Source organism: Tripterygium wilfordii, chromosome 15 (assembly GCF_013401445.1).
Source record: "Tripterygium wilfordii isolate XIE 37 chromosome 15, ASM1340144v1, whole genome shotgun sequence".
Taxonomy (NCBI): Eukaryota; Viridiplantae; Streptophyta; class Magnoliopsida; order Celastrales; family Celastraceae; genus Tripterygium; species Tripterygium wilfordii.
In genome coordinates, this window is record NC_052246.1 from 11,659,276 (window position 1) to 11,677,231 (window position 17,956).

Below are 17,956 nucleotides of genomic sequence, written 5' to 3' on the forward strand. Positions count from 1 at the left end.
CTGTAAGCACAAGAAAGGTTCCCAGTTCTGGTTTCAATTTGTTGTTTTTTCTCAGATGTTAAAGATCCTGTATCAATAGAGCAATATATATAGAATTTGCTTTCCACAAAACAAAAAGAAAAGTTCAAGAGATGGAGATGCGGGGGATCGAACCCCGTGCCTCTCGCATGCAAAGCGAGCGCTCTACCATTTGAGCTACATCCCCCCTTTGGCTTTTGGATCTCCAAGATAAAATAATATAAATAAAAGAGCAGGTAAAGGAATTGATCTTTCTTAACCAACACCAGATGACCAGAATGAAGAGGAGACCCTCTTGTTTCTGAATATTATACTGAGGTGGAGAAAGCAGATATGGCCTTTGGACACTGAATATTCTCCTTTCCAGTAAAGAGAGAGGCTGTCCGGGCACGAGCTTGGAGAACGGGTGGTGGAGGAGAGGAGATTCAGTTTGGACTTGGACACATAGTGGTGGAGGAATGGAGATTCAGTTTGGACTTGGGACACTGGATATGTCGGATGCTCGTTTGGCAACGCAAAGTCGATTATGACAATGAAGCCCACATCCAGGAACCACGAACCAGAAAAAAGACAGTACAGAATTCATTTTCCATATCTGATTGTGTTATTATTTTACTTCAATAAACTTTTTTCAAGCTTTATAGGTGCTTGTGTATATGTCGTTTATCCTAATGTGCCGCAGCTCATAGCTTTTATCTTTGCAGTAATACAATACAAGAGCTGATAATTATTGAAATCCTAAAGGTGTAAAGACCAACAATCAATACTACATCACATTTCCAATCCAAAACACCTAACACGTAACTTAAGGAGCAGCAATCACTGTGGTCAAGTATGCCACGTTCCACAGAAATTCCCAGGGAGATCAGGAACTCAGATCATTCATCAAGCAAAAGAAAAATAATCTGTACATGCACAACACTCGGTTTCGGTTTTTGCACAATATAATGGCAGTATACAATTTATACAAGAGAATCCCACACAATTAGTTTCCGAAAGAATATCCAAGTATTCAACAACCATGAATATCCGAAAGTATATGACAATTCACATCATCCGCAATATGTTTATGTAGGTACTCACAAACCAAGAACAAGTTTAAATGCAGGAAAGACGAACATTTCTCTTGAGGCAGCCGCAGCCGCAGCCGCAGCCACCAGAACAGAAGCCAACCTCCTTGACTATTTTCTAAGTTTGAAGTACAAAATCAAAATGATAGCAAGGACAAGGACTGCAATGACAGTGCCAATAATCCACTTGTTCCTACTCATCCTCTTTGACATGTTAGTCAATACTTTCTTACTCTTTCCAATGTTGTCATCCACTCCATGAAGCTGCAATAACAAAGAATTCAGTTAAATATATGCATTGTGATGTGTAATGTCAACCTTGCTTGGAAAAGAGTCTATGGAAAGCGGGCAAAGAAAGCACGCTAACAATTGATCACTTATTCACTTCACTAGAGCTTCAATTTGGAAGTTATGTCAGACAACCAGAAACTAGCAGAAGACTGGGCATCAATCTATGATGCATATATGAAAAGAAAAGGCCTAGCTCTTGAGGCAGCATGGCAATTTTTTGAAATAACTATCATGGGCATGAACAAGTTGCAATTCACAATTTACTTAAAAGAAAACACATCAAAACCTTGTGGATGGTTGAAGCCAAATATATATGATCACTGCAACAAGAAGTCAGATTGTTCATAAAAGAAACATAAAAGAATGAGATATACAAAGGGGAAAAACTAAGGCAGGAATACCGTGTTATGAGCATGTAAGAGAGATTGTCTCTGTTGATGCAGATCTTGGAGAATTGAAACACCCAGCTCTTCTGTCTCCAGCATGGTTTTCCTACTCTCTTTGACTCTATCACTGGAATGATTTAATCTCTCAGTTGACATCATTAATCTTCCCCTTTGATCAGCTGATGCCTGTTTAACGAGCTCCATAAGTTAGCTACACAATAAATGAAGAAAGCACACCACTCAAGACCAAACAGTAGTGTCAATATATGGCCCGCCACATTATATAAGTCTCAACATCATCTCTCATAAAAAAACAAACAAACTATATTTGCCAGAATGAGAAGCAAAACAACAGTGATATTTAGCAACAAATGGAATGACAGGCAAAGTAAGAAATTTGGGAAAGAAATCAAAAAAGAACTAAGATACTCATATTCTTTGGGCTTTATCAGTAAACTAGAACCTCAAATGCACAGGAACAGGATGGGCATGCTGGTCTGTTGCACATCAGCAAGCATGAGATAAGAATCCAATTATCTAATATCAACTTTGAATAGAATGGAAAATGAGTGCTAATATAATCCAGATTGTAGAATTTCTTAAGCAGTAATGTAACAAACTTCTACAAATCAATGAAAAATTGATGAAAAAAAGCCATATGCATCTGAATGGAGACATACCGTCAGTGCATCAGCCATTCCTGACTCCAACAGTTCATCTCTTGCAGCCAAGCTTGCATTGCCAGATGCAATTCTTTTAACTTCACTTTTCAGATTGTTCAAATCAGATTTATATTCCCTTAGTTTAGCAAGAAGTGCTGCTTTCACATTTGGCTGTAAACTCCTTGCCTCAAGGTCCATTTTCCTAATCTGGGAAAATATCGGCAACATTACATGGGTTACCACAGTTTATGGAACAAATACAAAGTAGTTCAGCCTTGGTGACCCTGAATAAAATTTCTCACATATTAAAGAAAAAAGTAATTCCAGAAATAATATATTAATCATGTACCAATGTTTCTGCTTCATCCACTCCAGCTTTTATCTCTGAAATCTTTTGCTTCTTTTTCTCTACAAATTCATCAGATTACAATCAAAATCAGTGTGCATTGCATTTTCATTTGTGTATATAGATGCATAAAATCAAAATCGAGTGAAATGTCAAGTCTTACCCACGTGAAACATAAAAGTGACCTTGTAATCAGCTTTAAGAGGTTTAACAAAAAACTAAAAGTCAGGACACGAAAAAGGATTTAGATTTAAGCACCTCAATCTGTCGCTGAAAATGTTCTGCTATTTCTATTATACAAGTTCCTCCCTCTCACAAAATATAAACAAGTCCTTTCAGCCACTATGCTTCTTAGCAGCATCAAAGAGCCAATTGTGCAATTCCATATAACAGTTCAAGCGTCACAACCAATTTCATTGTCATATCAAATCGAATAGTCTTTTCTCTAAACTTATTATGTTAACCCCCTGCCCCACACACAAACCCAGATAGTCACAAACAAGAAAAAGCGGTTTGTGAGAACTCAATGAATCAAAGTGGGATAGCATTTAAGGGTTCACATCATTTTCACGATTTTCATAAGTCCAAGCTCCAAAATTAATGATTAGGAGCTTCCAAACAACATTGACTTCAAAACTCAACGGATCCATCACAATAATGATAATATGATCACTTATAAATAACCAAACCTAGCAGCGTATCACAATCTTATACATACAACAATTCGAAAGAACTGCCTCAATCATGGTGAAGGACTTTAGTTGTTTCAGAATTGTTACCTCCATCAAGCGCAGCAGCAGCGGTACATTTCCTCGAAAGATTCGCTGAAAACTCGCAGTATTGGCGCTCATATCCTTCAAATACCTCACTCATCGTCTCAAATTAGCAATTCAGATGAAATCTGTCCAGATCAGTTTTAATTAAATAAAAAACAACGCAAAACCCCTAATTAGATCTATAACTTATGATCAATCATAGAAATCCACAAAACCACGAGAAAGGGGAAATTTGACCTCAGATCGGAAGAGCGGGGATTCGCTACGGCCGTCTGACTGGGAGAGTCTCTGTATCCGGTGAAGAGTCTTCCGGAAGGTCGAGGCGATCGGGGTAGCCTAAAAAAGCCGAACAATAAAGTGTCTTTGCGTGGATGCCAACAATAACTGGCATCGGCAAATTGTGTGGGACGAGCGTTGGTGATAAACTCACAGGCGGGTTATAGTTGAACGGGTAATCTAGGGCCTCTCTGTGTGACAGCTGTGAAAAAAAGGGGAGCGGGTCAGGGGACTCGTATAGTGGTATACGGTTACGGGGAATATCCAATGACAAAAACATACATTTGATCTCTCAAGTATACCTTTTATTTCAATTTTGTCCTTAAATTTTTTTTCTCTTAAAATCATTCTTCAATTATTCAAAGGTAATCCGTTGTTAAAGTTTGCCAATTAGGATTATTTTAATATGTCAAATAGATGTCATGTTGGATTTTTTCGACTACTCTCTCATTTGAAAGACGAAATAGATACATTTCAATAGTTGAAGAACGAAGTTAAAAGCAAAAAATGTTCAAGGATGAAAGTGAAACTAAAAGTATAATTGAGGGATAAAATGTTATATTTTGTCATTATCCAATACTTCAGATAACTCATTGACCATCTTCTTGTTAGATCTAATTAATTAGAATTGAAGAATTTCTTGTCCACAAATTCTCATTCAAGTTCCCAAAAATTTTTGCCACGTCATTATCCCGATATATTTTTTAATCATCTAGAGAACTTATCTTCATACCTATATTGAAGTAGAGGTCACAAAACTCTCTTCGATCCGGATGCTAAAATTTATCCAATCCAGATTAAACTAAGTTTTGACATAAATTATATGTTTGAAATATGAGTCCAAACACAAATGAAAGTATTGAGGGTATGAGAAATCCAACTCTTATAGTGACTCAAACTGGGCATGCAAATAATCTCTCAGGCTCCACCTAAAATAGTATTGTAAAATCTGTATAATATCTAGCAATGGCATGTATACAGATGATTCAATCTTGCAGTTTCATCATCAATACAATGACTAACAATCCAGGAGAAAATTTTATGGACTCAACCCAGTCGATGGGCATCACAAAACTCTCCCGGAATTGCCACTCAAAAATTCCTACTAAATTCTGATCTGTGCTTCTTGTTTGAAATGGTAAATATGTAGTTTGGCGAATTCTGAGCATCGTCGACCATAAACCTTACGAAGCTCACAATGGAAGTTCAAAAACATCTCCAGAGGACTCCAGAGGCTATTTGTGAACTTCCCTGAATCTCTGCCGGTCAGTAAACTATCCTCAAGCTGTGGTCTCACTGGAAGGAACAAGCATACTCCCATCAGGCACAGGATTTCCTCCGCCTTGTATATGCTTCGACTGTATAAGCTCCAATTCATGATCAGGGAATACTTCTGATTTGATAGACGGGCATATGTTCTCGACGTGCAACCAAGTCAATTGCCAAAAACCATCTTCTCCAATATCATTGCTTGGCATTAGAATTCCAGTTGTCTTCATGACCAGCAGTGTGTTTTTGAGAAGCTCAGGGACTAATTCATGAATCTTCTCACTCCGCTTGCCTCGGAACTTCACTTTCATATATTTCTCCATATGATTAAGAACCCCAAGCCATAGTTTACAAAAGGATGGTTGCTGCGATAGATCCTGCAGGACTTGTAAGAACGATTTTGACATGAGTTTCATGGCCAGAACAAGTGTGCCCTCCATTTTACGGTAGTCTTTAGGGGAGTTGGCCTGCACAATTTCTAGTAAATCGTCGAGCAATGAAAAGATCACCATATCAAAAGATTGGAACCACAATGCAGCAGGAAGGTGAGTCCCATCCAAACCTGCCAAGGACCTCTGTAACATTAAAATAGCATGGTTCCTCACCTCCTCTCTCTGGTCCAAACACACTTTCCTCAATGCTTGCACCAGCCTTAGCCACATTTCCCCAATATCTTGACTTACTTTCATAGCAGCCTCTTCTCCAATGGTGTTTCTGGTCTCAGAAGACCAATGTACAAGACAAGTAATTGAAGTTGCCATCATATCTACAGCAGCGACAGACCTATCAACCTCCCCTAAACGAGACTCAGCAAACTGCCTTGCTGCATCAATACAAAGAACATAATTAGATGGCAACAGATGTGCCCCATCTGACATAATAAATACGAGAGCCTCAAACCCCACTTCAGATGCTTCTGGATGTCTAGCTGTGATAGACAGCAGGGATATGATTATGCACCAACCCATATGGGATCTGATATGAGTTGCATTTGCTCTTATAAGACGCAAGACTTCATGTGTTATGGGTTCGCAATAAGCATCAGCAACCCGAGCATCAAGTTTTAAGATTAGTTGGAGTGACTTGAGAAGCTCCTCAGTCAGATTTTCCTTATAGGGCAGTAGTCGCTGGCATATTTTGAGCAGTCCAAACACAGCCTTTTCCACAAGGTTGCAAGGCATTATAGTTGACCGAACAATATTGGATATGTGATCAAAAACAACAGGCCAGATAAGCATAATCCTATCTCGGTTATTCAGTGCAATGGCAATCAGCAACTCCAGGCAGAAAACTGCAGTACTTTCATCTTCTACTGCGCTACCTCCCTTGCGGAGACGACCTGCAGCCAAGATCAGGGCCCTTACCAGTTGCAATAAAGACTCTGACTGTAGAAATTTACTCTCCATGAATATGCTATCAATATGGCAACTCTGAATTGTCTCTCGAGTGTGGTGCTGAGCAACAAGCTGTTCCTCGGTTGGCTGCAACTGTGGCTCCTCCATATCAAAAGATAAAAACTGGCTAAATCTTCCCATCAAACCAGATGATTTCCGAGGAGTGGCCACAGAAGGAGTTTGCGATCTCTTCAAGGGACTTGTGAGTTTTGCAGGCTCTAGTTCAGCAGATGACTCCACATAATCAGTTGCATCACTTGCAAGGTGAGCAGGTAAAAGGCCAAGCTTGTGAAAGCTTAAGACACAATCCAATATGTTTTTCCAGCCAGATCGAATATAATCACCATAACTGTTTGCTATGGTGAATACTGTGCTGGTTGCCATTCTAGCTTTCGTATCATCTCCAAATGCAAGAATTGCATCATCAACAGATAATGGGGTCAAGAAATTAGTGAATTTACAAAGAGACACGACCAGATCATCCAACACATCACCAGAACGATAGTGTGCAGAAATTTTGGCAATTGCCAAAAATCCATCGGTACAAGTTCGTAAAACATCTTCATGCTCTGCCTGATCAAAAACCACAGACATAGCAGCTATTGTAGGACCGGACAAGATGGCAAACATGTCATAGTCAAGGAGTGCTTTAAAATCACAGACTATGTAAGGAGTGGTATTTTGGGATTTATGCATTACATTAATCCAGCGGCTTGGTGTCATTGCTGGAAGACCAGTACCTTGTTCTGGGATCATCTGAATTTCATTCTCACAAATTGACTGGTAAAGCTCTGACAGGTATTCTCGAGGTAGATCATTTCCTCCGTTAATATGCCGATTGTTGCGGATAAAGTCTTCTTCAGTCATCTTTTTCTTGACCTGTACATTATGTTGATCTGTGTTCAGCATTATAAGTGAATAAGACAACAAGAGGGCAGCATCTTTGTTACTCAATATATGTGGGGATTGTTCATAATATCTTTCAGCAAATGCCTCAAGTACTCTCTGTATCTTCTGCGATTCTCCAGGCAATCTGAAAGTTCCCAAGAAAAGACGCAAGGCTGTGTCTAAACTGATCCCACGGAAATCAAAAGTTCCAGCAAATTCATGAAGCACCTTGACACAAAAGTCGTCATGATTACCCAGAAAATCTCCAATGAGGTTCTTATCTAAACCAGCTGTATACCTGAAGACAGATGCCACACTCTGAGGATCAAGTTTGTCAGGTAAGAGATTCATTCCTTGGAGAAATTCTAAACCTTTCTTTGGATCCCGGTTAAAGTGATCAGCTCCAACTGCCAGTCTTCTTTTGGTGTACTTCATCTTGCGGACAAATGGAACCCATGTATAAGGGTCATCATAGTTCTCACACGTCATTGCCCAGAATGCCTTATATTCCTCAGTTGAAGGCTCTTCTGTCGGCGGCGATTCTTGGCCTATCCTCTCTGCAATACCCTTAATCATGGATATGAGACCATCCAAAGCAAGAATATGCATTGTAGAAAGAGGTTCATTCACCGGAAAAGCATTTTTCGATAGCAGGCTAGCAAGGTCCTCAAAAACATTACAGCCAGCTATGTCACAATCAAAATTCGCAAACATCTCAGCTATGAAAGTCTGCTGCCTGCAGAGGTCAACCAATGCCTCCATAGCAACCTCCTGCCTCTGATAGAAAGATCCATGCTTACTTTCTGCGATCCTCAAAAGCACATATGAAAAGAAAGCTTCAAGCTGTACCTTGAGCTCAGTGCGCAAATGCTGATATAGATTGAGCACAATGCTACATACCATCGAAAGAATTAATGGGCTCATTGACATACCAAACTTCATTATGTTACGAAATAACTCATCTTGAATTAAGGACAATAACTTAGGGTGTCTACTAAATGAAGGACCCCCCAGTTCAATAGCTGAATTAATCAAGCCCAGCGCAAACAGTGGAACATCTTCATCATATGCTATAGGATTTGATCTAGGACCAATATCAATGTGCTCAATCACATTCAGCAGAGAACAAAGAAAATGCAATATCTCCACCATGCATGGCACCCCAAAGGGCTCCATCATAAGTTTTTCATCATTCTGATCAGCCTGAAACCCATTAGCAGTCTCAATCTTACATGCGTCATCTTTCTCACTTGATAGCATATCAACTAAAGTGCCTGAAGCATTTTCTCTGGATTGTTGACTATCGTATTTAACACTGGTATTGCCATTTTTCAGTTGTTTACCAACACCAGTGCGATCTTTTTTGGGCGCATCCACCTGAAAAGGAATGAAAACCTCATGTGACCAAAAAGAATACAAAAATAAAGAAATATGCTTGTCCGAGTAGGCAATATTTATCATAGGCTGACTCATAGACCACTCATCACCAAATGATTGTAAAAATACTCTTAAAAATATCTTTGAACCGCCAACCAAAAAAACTAACTCGCCATGACAAGCTACCATTTGTCTCAGTAGCCTTCCAGTTCCGGATACCTTTCGATATTATTGAACAAGTTATTTTTTCTTCTTTTTCTTCCTTGCATTCTCTCTGTCTCACTCATTCTCTCTCTTGCTCTCTGTCTCTTGCTATCTCTCTCTCACACACACACACGTGTGATTGATAAAACTATGGTAACATACAATTCACGGACCTGGGCTTGGCACCCAATCCATTCCACATGTTTATTTTCTATCTCTAGTTCATGAGGAAGGGGATATTTGCTGGAACAAATTTTATCTACAGTTTGAAAAAATGCCAACCCCAACACTGTTTGCAGGAAAGGCTTTGATGATGACGATACAGCAGATAATGACTGAGAAATTATACCAGTAAAGAAATAACTTTCAAAAAAAAATAAATTACCACTTCAACACAATATGAGCTGCTTCCATTAGCCAGTCCCTCGTTGCTGATATCAGGTAGGTGAGAAAAAATACATCTAACCAATTCATGCATCGTATGTCGTGCTATCCGCTGCAACAACTCGCCTTTGGAGCTTGCTTGATGAACTACACGAAAGCATGTGTTTATTATATTGCAGACATGTTGATTGCTCAACTTAACTGATGCCTTGCTTTTCATGCAAGCTAGAAGAACCTGGAGTATCTTCATCAACACCACTTCTTCAGAGCCTGGATCAGTTACCTCAAACCGACAGCTAGTCACAGCATCAACTATCAGATGCATTGCCTCTCCCACATTCACAGTATTAAAATCAAGTACGTCAACGGTTAACATTTTGTAGATGGATGACAAAGCAACACCCGTGATTGGCGCACCAGTTTCATCAGACTGAATGACATCTAAAAATGGTTGGAGGTAAAGAGCTGGGTTTATATTATGCCACTGATTATGCCATGAGAAAATTTGTTTCCGTAATTCTTTCAAGGAATGGATGAGAGAGTGCTCTAACTGATCATCATCAGACACATAGCGAGCACCCCATCTGACATTTCTCCGCATCACAGCCAGAACTGCACCAATTTCAGAATTAATCATGCATGCTAAAGCACCTTGCGAAGATCTAATGTGACTGTCCTTGAGGTCTACAGTGAACGCATTCGTTCCTGATTGTGGATTTAAGTGCCCCATATCTACCCTAATTTCTTGTAACTTATAGCTGGACCATGCAGCCTCGATGAAAGAAGCAAGTCTCTAGAACCTGGTCAAATCATACCATTTGCTGCAATTAGCAGTAGCTGATACTTTTCAATATAAAATAAATGCACATTAGGGCTAGTTCTCTTCACAAAAAAATGTCATGCAGAATCAATCATTACATTTAACAGATTTGCAAGTTTGATAACTGATGATAAATATGACATGCTAACAGAATGTGAAATGCAACATCAAGGCCATTCCTCTTTCACTGCATGCTAGAATATTATCTTGTTTCATCACAAGAGAATATGCTGCAATATGACAAACTGCATCACAGGGTTCCACACACAGTTAAAAATAAAATGCATATGACAAAACAGTTTTTAGCTAGAGCATCCGAAACTCCACCAATAATTAGAAGATTATACACAAGGAAGTAGCCATAAGCTGTGGAGTTCTCAAAACCTAAACCATCCATCTCATAGCCAATCATAGAACAGACACGTAAAAGCAATACCTCCTAGCAACAATGTGCCAGAACATGCTGCAATCTGATCTAGATAGGCAAAGTCACAAAAGGATCTGCAGAGCTGACACTGCACACTTGATATCAAATCCTTCACGAGTTCAAAGAATTAGCTACATTAAGAGACAACTGACAACTCATCAGCATGTCGTTGACATAACCCAGTGAACTGATAATTAGGCAGTCAACACCTAAAAGCTCCAATTTTACATTTCCTGATTCAAAAATGCGAAACAAAATTCTAAGCCAGACATGTAATTCACATCTATCGCCATCATAAAGTTAGCTGATCCAATGTGCAACTACGGCAGCTACCTACATCACAAAATAATTTGATTCCTTGTTCCAACTCACGCTACTCAGGTATAACTACTAAACGACTCAAAAGATACACAAAACCAATAACGCCAACTTCATAAACTAGATCGAAACCGATGGATTGAAAGAGAAAGAACACCGAACTGAAACAGATCTAACCTTGGAGGATTTGGGTCGGAATTCAATTTCTTGGATCGCGTGAGGGGACTGAGTTGGAAGTTCCCGGCACGAGTAAGGACTGGAAATGGAGTCTCTTCTGGGGCTGTGTCTGGCATTTGATCTTTTTTGAAGGAGAGTGTAAAATCGGTACAAGGAAACGGATCTTTGAGTTTCGGGCTAACAGTTTCTTCGCGGGTCCGCCCAAATGTTTACGGACGGATCTAGCGATGGGCCTTCTCTTTCCTTTTGCCTAGCACTTGAAAAAAAGCATCAACAATTACACGAGTTTTTTTTTTCCCTTCTTCTTCTCTCCCATTCAAATAGCATTTCCGTACATAAGGTTGTCAAAAATCTCGATCTAGATCATAAGATCTTATGATCTTAAATCAAAAAATCTATTCAGATCATTTAAAAATCGTAAATCTTGCCTAACCGTATGATTTTACTTAACAATTTTACGGATTATGTTGATTTCACCGATTTTAGTTAAGTGGGCTTGTTATCCCTTTATCAACTATAAACAATGGGCTAATGGACAAATGGGCTTTTAGTTGTAGGCTTATGTGTTTGGGCAAATGAGATCAATTACAATTTACAAGTCTCTCTAGCTACTCCACATCCACACCTTCACCCCCATCCCGAGGTTAGTAACCGAGGTCAATTCTCTAGCCCTCTTTATATAAGACTTACTATGGAAGACAATATATATGTTAGTATACTTATGTATAGGTTATGTGGTAATTGTATAACAGGGCACAATTGTAATTATTATATTCATTTGTACTTATAAATACATGGTGAAACCCTAGCAAGGGTAAGCTGATATTATTCATTCTACATGGTATCGAAGCCGATCTTCTAGTTTCTTCTTCGTCTCTTGTTTTTTTTTTTTCTGCTTCACGATGACAACTTTTTCACCTTATGATTCCTCACTTCCTGCTACCACCACTGCCTCCTTGTCCGTCTTGTCTGATGATTCTCTTACTAGTGGTTCGATTGGTCACTTGTTGTCCACTGATGTTTTGTCCAAATCCATCGCTCCCGGATCTTCTCTCCCGACTGGGCTTATGTCGTCTTCTTCTCCCTCTCTTGGTGTTGTTTCTTCTCATCCAGCGATGCATGTTAACAACATTGGTAACCTGGTTCGTGTTACCCTGGAGTTGGGAAACTATCTTCTTTGGAAAGCTATTTTCTTGAATGTTTTGAAGACCTACAAACTGGAGAGTCATGTTCTTCAATCTGATTCTTGTCCCTCACAGTTTCTCCCTTCCACTGTTGATGCCTCTTCTTCTATCAATCCCTCGTACGATCAGTGGTGTCAACTTGATATGTTGATTATTACCTGGCTCAATTCTACTATTTCTATGGAACTCTTGCAACAAGTTTATGATCCGGCTGCCTCCTCTACTGCTCGCCAACTATGGGTGAGTCTTGAAAGTCTATTTGTTGATCAGGCTGCAGCCCGTGAGTCCCAACTTCAACTTCAGTTCACACAATTGGAGAAGAAGAATCAATCTATGTCCGAATTTCTACAGGCTGCGAAAGTCATACGTGATTCTCTTGATGCCTTGGGTCATTCCATTCCCAATCATCAGTTTGTTTTACGCCTTATTAATGGTTTACCGGCCGAGTATGACAGCATCACGGCTCCGTTGTTAGCATCACTACCACTGCCTTCTTTTGAAAAGTTTCGGGCACTGATGCTTGCTTTTGAAGCCCGATTACTTGCACGCCAAGCTACTGTTTCTCCACCACAAAGTGCAATGTTTACCACTGCTACCAATGCTACTACTTCTTCAACTGAGTCCATGCCTCCTACTATGACTCATCCTGCCTATGTGACCCAAACTGGTGCATCTCCGTCTCGGACTCGTGGTGGCCGTGGTGGACGACGTGGACGTGGTAGGGGAGGACATTATGGTCCTCCTTCCTGGCAGCAAGGGGGTCGAACTGGATCACCCCACTATTATAACCAGCATTCATACAATACCTTTCGTCCTCCTTGGAACAACACCTCCTGGCCGCGTGGCACTTCATCAAGTTTTGGAATTTTGGGATCCTCCCCTATACAATGTTATTCTTGTGGAGGGTTTGGGCATAGGCAGAGACAGTGCCCGACTACTGTACCCGGTCTTGCCAATTCCACTGCTTCTCCAGTTCCGTCCACCATTGGCTCCTATGCTGGTTCACTAGTTTCTCAACCTATTGATCCAAATTGGTATCCAGATACTGGGGCAGCTTCTCATATGACCAACAATGGTAATCTCTTTCCTCATGCTCCTTACAATGGTAGTGATGCTGTTGTTGTTGGTAGTGGTCAAATTCTTCCTATTGCTGCCACGGGTCACACTAAACTTCACACTCCTAATGCTACATTTTCTCTCAATAATGTTCTTGTTGTTCCTCACCTAACTAAAAATTTATTGTCAGTCAAACAATTTTGTCGTGATAATCATTGTGTCATTGAATTCTCACCTATTGGTTTTTCTGTGAAGGATCCACGGACCCACCGAACGATTTTCAGATGCAATAATCCTGGTGCACTCTATCCTATCTCTCCATCCCACGGTCGTATTGGTGCTTCTCTTCCTGCTCTTGTTGCATCCTCGTTGTCTCCTCAACTTTGGCATCATCGTCTTGGTCATCCAAATTCTTCAGTGCTTGCCTCTCTTCGTCAACGTCGTCTTGTCAATTTTAGTTCGTCTTTGTCTCGGAACACACTATGTACATCTTGTCAATTGGGCAAGCATCACCGCCTACCCTTTAACAAGTCTGTACATGTGGCTAGTTTTCCTTTTCAGTTAGTCCATAGTGATGTCTGGCAGTCTCCAGTTGAGTCAGTATCTGGTTATCGTTATTATGTACTGTTTTTAGATGACTACACCAGGTTCAGTTGGGTTTTTCCTTTGCGTAATAAATCTGAAGTATATTCAAAATTTCTTAATTTTCATGCTATGGTTTGTAATATTTTTCAATCCCGGTTGTGCTATTTCCAAACAGACGGTGGGGGGGAATTCATTAACACTCAATTTCGGTCCTACCTTGATCAACATGGCATTCACTTACGCATCTCCTGTCCACATACTCCCCAACAAAATGGGGTTGCCGAACGAAAACATCGTCATTTTCTTGATATCATTCGGACCCTACTTCTTCATTCAGGCCTACCACCCTCTTTCTGGCTCGAGGCTTTATCCTTTGCCATATATGTCATTAACAGACAACCTACACCGACTTTGGGCAACAAAATTCCTTTCGAGCTATTATATGGTCACCCCCCAGATCTTTCTTCTCTTCGGTCCTTCGGTTGTCTTTGCTTTCCCAATTTGTCGGCTAACACCCCAAACAAATTATCCCCACGTTCTGTCAAATGCATCTTCTTGGGCTACTCTGACAATTACAAAGGCTATCGGTGTTATATTTTAACAACCAAGAAGGTTATTGTATCTCGACATGTTCGTTTCTTTGAACATATTTACCCATTCAAACTACTACCATCATCACCTCCTGTTTCAAAACTCTCCCCTTCTTTTCAAAATCCTGCCATCATTATACAACCTGGGGATATTCATGCTGCTTCACTTACTTCTATTGGGCCTTGTGTTACACCCGTACCTGTGTCCTCCACTCCTCCAGTTTCGGCTAGTTCTATCCCTCCTCCACTCTCTACCGACTCTCCATTTTCTTCCCTATCCTCCACTCAACCACTACATTCTGCGTCCAAACCTGAGACACAATTGGAAGATTCACCATTATTATCTACAACACATTCTAACATTGCATGTGCAGGTCATTCCATGATTACCCGGAGCAAAGTTGGTGTTCATAAGCCACGACACATTCTCAATCTTACTACAGATGTGCTTTCTTCTCCAATTGAACCCCATACATATGGAATGGCAGTGAAATTACCTGAGTGGCGCAATGCCATGGCTGACGAGTATAATGCCCTCATACACAATAAAACTTGGGATTTGGTACCCCCACATCCCTCACAAAATGTCATTGGCAATCGTTGGATTTATCGGATCAAGCGCCACTCTGATAGGACCATTGCTCGCTATAAAGCGAGACTTGTTGCTCAAGGCTTCAAGCAACAACAGGGCATTGATTTTCATGCCACTTTTAGCCCGGTAGTCAAGCCAAGTACCATCAGGTTAGTTCTCAGTATTGCCGTTTCTTTATCCTGGCCAATACGACAATTGGATGTGAAAAATGCCTTTTTGCATGGTACTATTTCAGAAGATGTTTATATGCGTCAACCTAAAGGGTTTGAAAATCCTGATCTTCCTGATTATGTTTGCAAATTGCGAAAAGCTTTGTATGGTTTAAAACAGGCTCCACGGGCATGGTTCCACCGATTTGCTTCTTTTCTGACTTCTCATGGTTTTCTACAAAGTCGTTCTGATACGACCATGTTTGTTTATCATCGGGATGGCATTCATTTGGTACTTTTATTGTACGTTGATGATATCATCTTTACTGGCAACTCGGTCACCTCCATTACTAATTTTATCACTCTTATGAGCAAAGAATTTGCTATGTCTGATTTGGGGAGCTTGCATTACTTTCTTGGGATTGAAGCCTCTCGTACCTCAGCTGGCTTGTTTCTATGTCAACAGAAGTATATTGACGATTTGTTAATCAAGACTGGTATGGCTCAGACAAAGCCGGTACAAACTCCTTCTTCTACTAAGATAAAGTTGAATGCAACTGATGGTGCTCTTCTTGAGGATGTTACTTCCTATTGCACAATTGTGGGTAGTTTGCAATATTTGTCTTTTACTCGACCTGATTTGTCATACGCAGTCAGCATGGTCTCGCAGTTTATGCATGCTCCTCGCGAGCCACATTTCCAAGCTGTTAAGCGTATCTTACGTTATCTGCGTGGTACCAGTTCCAAAGGGATTCTCTATGCTCCACAATCTCTGTCCTCCTTCACCATATCTTCTTTCTTTGATGCTGATTGGGCAGGTTGTGAAATGACTCGGCGGAGTATCTCGGGTTATTGTTCTTATTTGGGTGGGCATCCTGTTACCTGGTCTGCCAAGAAACAACCTACTGTTTCTCGATCCACTGCCAAGGCCGAGTACAGAGCCCTTGCTTCGGCTGCTGCCGATGTCCTCTGGCTGAGTAGTCTTCTGAGAGATCTTCGTATTTCTACTTCAGGCATTCCTCGGCTTCTTTGTGACAATGTTAGTGCCACTTATTTGGCTACTAATCCAGTCCAACATGCACGCACCAAACATATTGAGATTGACATTCACTTTGTGCGTGAGCGTGTGCTTGCTGGTTAGTTGCACCTTTATTATATTCCCACGGAAAAACAGACTGCTGACATCTTTACCAAATCATTAACCGCTGCTCGCTTTCGACTATTGCGGAACAACCTTCGCGTGGTTGATCCCCCCGCCACAGGTTGAGGGGGGATGTTAGTATACTTATGTATAGGTTATGTGGTAATTGTATAACAGGGCACAATTGTAATTATTATATTCATTTGTACTTATAAATACATGGTGAAACCTTAGCAAGGGTAAGCTGATATTATTCATTCTACAATATAGACATCATTATTGTATTATTTTACATTTATTTTTTAAAATTTTGTAAAAATCTTATCATTTTACTATTCGATCTTGCCGTCCTCTCATCTATCTTGGATAAAATCCTGATTTTGACAACCTAGTTGTACATATTAATTGGACATATAACGCCCGATTTAAATTTTTTTAGCAAAATAACACTATGCCGCTATTGAGAACAACCACTACGATTTTTGTTCTTAGCAAAGTAGAACTAGTTCTGATGCAGAGATTCATCAATAGTCAGTAATTTTTCCCTAACATTTAAAAGTTTTTGCAACTGAATCCTCAGACAGATTTATGAACATAGTTCTTCTCTGCAGAAGAATCACCTACAGACTAGTAACGATCCTCAGCTGGAAAATCCTGGGCAATATACCTTTTGCATGATGAAGGATGGTTGCTGTCTTGATCATTGAGTTTCTTTGTATAATCTCTTCGTTTGGAACACATCATCCATTGCTTTAGACTCCTAGCGTCAATGGGTTGGAATTGCTTTCATCGTTAGTGGTTCTTTCCCACGGCTCCTTTCCACTCCAAGACACCCTGATGCCGCCGTTGTCATTACCGGCAATGAAACCTGATAAGACGTCTAAAATATTAGAATTAGAACGAAAAATGACATATAGTTCATTAGTTTGGTACTCCATAGGAGCCTATCAGGTTTATTTTATTGATTTAATTAATAGAATAATTTTATTTTCACTCTTTTATCCCATAATTTATTGTCCAAAATTTATTGGATTAATATAGATTTTATTATTTTTTAAAATTTAGTCTATAATTCATTATTTTAATTATGAATTCATTTGTTTTTGAAATTCCATTGAAAAAACAATGGAATTAAGATTTACCCGATAAAACTCATCGACAATGGATCTTGTTAAAAAGAGTTTTATGTGCTGATTTTAAATATGTAATTTTTTTAAAAATCTAACATGTATTTTAAGAGTTAAAACGTTTTAAAATTTCGTTTTTAACAGACTTGAGCTCCCATGGATTATCAGTAAATAGGCTATCCAACACTACTGTATTAGAATTAATGAATAATGATAACCCATAATGACATCCATTTCAACGTAAACGATTACATTACATCGAGAAAACTTACAAATTTGTTGTAAAGTTATAAAATAATAATTGTTTATTTAGAGTATGATTTATTAGGGTTTTCAAAGAAAATTCAAAAAATTCAACACATACTTGTTGAAAATCTCAACCCAAACACACAAATTATATTGTCTGCCCGGGTCACATACTCATACGATTTTATTTATCTGAACCGTCT

At 39.7% G+C, this 17,956-nt stretch overlaps 2 protein-coding genes and 1 non-coding gene across 3 annotated transcripts; all 3 read right to left on the minus strand.

Annotated features, from left to right (window-relative positions):
- Positions 1 to 132: 132 nt before the first annotated feature.
- TRNAA-UGC lies at positions 133 to 205 on the minus strand. The gene has a single exon. It is a non-coding gene; the product is annotated as a tRNA-Ala (tRNA).
- A 723-nt stretch (positions 206 to 928) lies between these two features.
- On the minus strand, positions 929 to 3,947 carry LOC120016055 (vesicle transport v-SNARE 13-like). Its single transcript, XM_038868628.1, has 6 exons — positions 3,787 to 3,947; positions 3,553 to 3,674; positions 2,777 to 2,835; positions 2,446 to 2,634; positions 1,781 to 1,951; positions 929 to 1,352 (listed from the first exon to the last, which is right to left on the minus strand). The coding sequence occupies exons 2-6, from the start codon at positions 3,644 to 3,646 to the stop codon at positions 1,200 to 1,202; spliced, it is 666 nt and encodes a 221-aa protein (XP_038724556.1). The 5' UTR covers positions 3,647 to 3,674; positions 3,787 to 3,947; the 3' UTR covers positions 929 to 1,199.
- A 767-nt stretch (positions 3,948 to 4,714) lies between these two features.
- On the minus strand, positions 4,715 to 11,256 carry LOC120016528 (ARF guanine-nucleotide exchange factor GNOM-like). Its single transcript, XM_038869343.1, has 3 exons — positions 11,084 to 11,256; positions 9,343 to 10,141; positions 4,715 to 8,753 (listed from the first exon to the last, which is right to left on the minus strand). Exons 2-3 carry the CDS (start codon positions 10,069 to 10,071, stop codon positions 5,106 to 5,108), a joined length of 4,377 nt encoding a protein of 1,458 aa, XP_038725271.1. The 5' UTR covers positions 10,072 to 10,141; positions 11,084 to 11,256; the 3' UTR covers positions 4,715 to 5,105.
- Between the last annotated feature and the right edge of the window lie 6,700 nt (positions 11,257 to 17,956).

Bases quoted from the DNA above. Each gene is read 5' to 3' on its own strand.
- LOC120016528 (XM_038869343.1), bottom strand. From the start codon at position 10,071: ATGGGGCACTTAAATCCACAATCAGGAACGAATGCGTTCACTGTAGAC. The intron at 8,754-9,342 runs GTAATTTATTTT...ATTCCTTTTCAG, and splicing joins GCTCATATTGTGTTGAAGTG to GTGGATGCGCCCAAAAAAGA.
- LOC120016055 (XM_038868628.1), bottom strand. From the start codon at position 3,646: ATGAGTGAGGTATTTGAAGGATATGAGCGCCAATACTGCGAGTTTTCA. The intron at 2,635-2,776 runs GTACATGATTAA...ATATTTTCCCAG, and splicing joins TGGATGAAGCAGAAACATTG to ATTAGGAAAATGGACCTTGA. The intron at 1,353-1,780 runs GTATTCCTGCCT...TTGTTATTGCAG, and splicing joins TCTTACATGCTCATAACACG to CTTCATGGAGTGGATGACAA.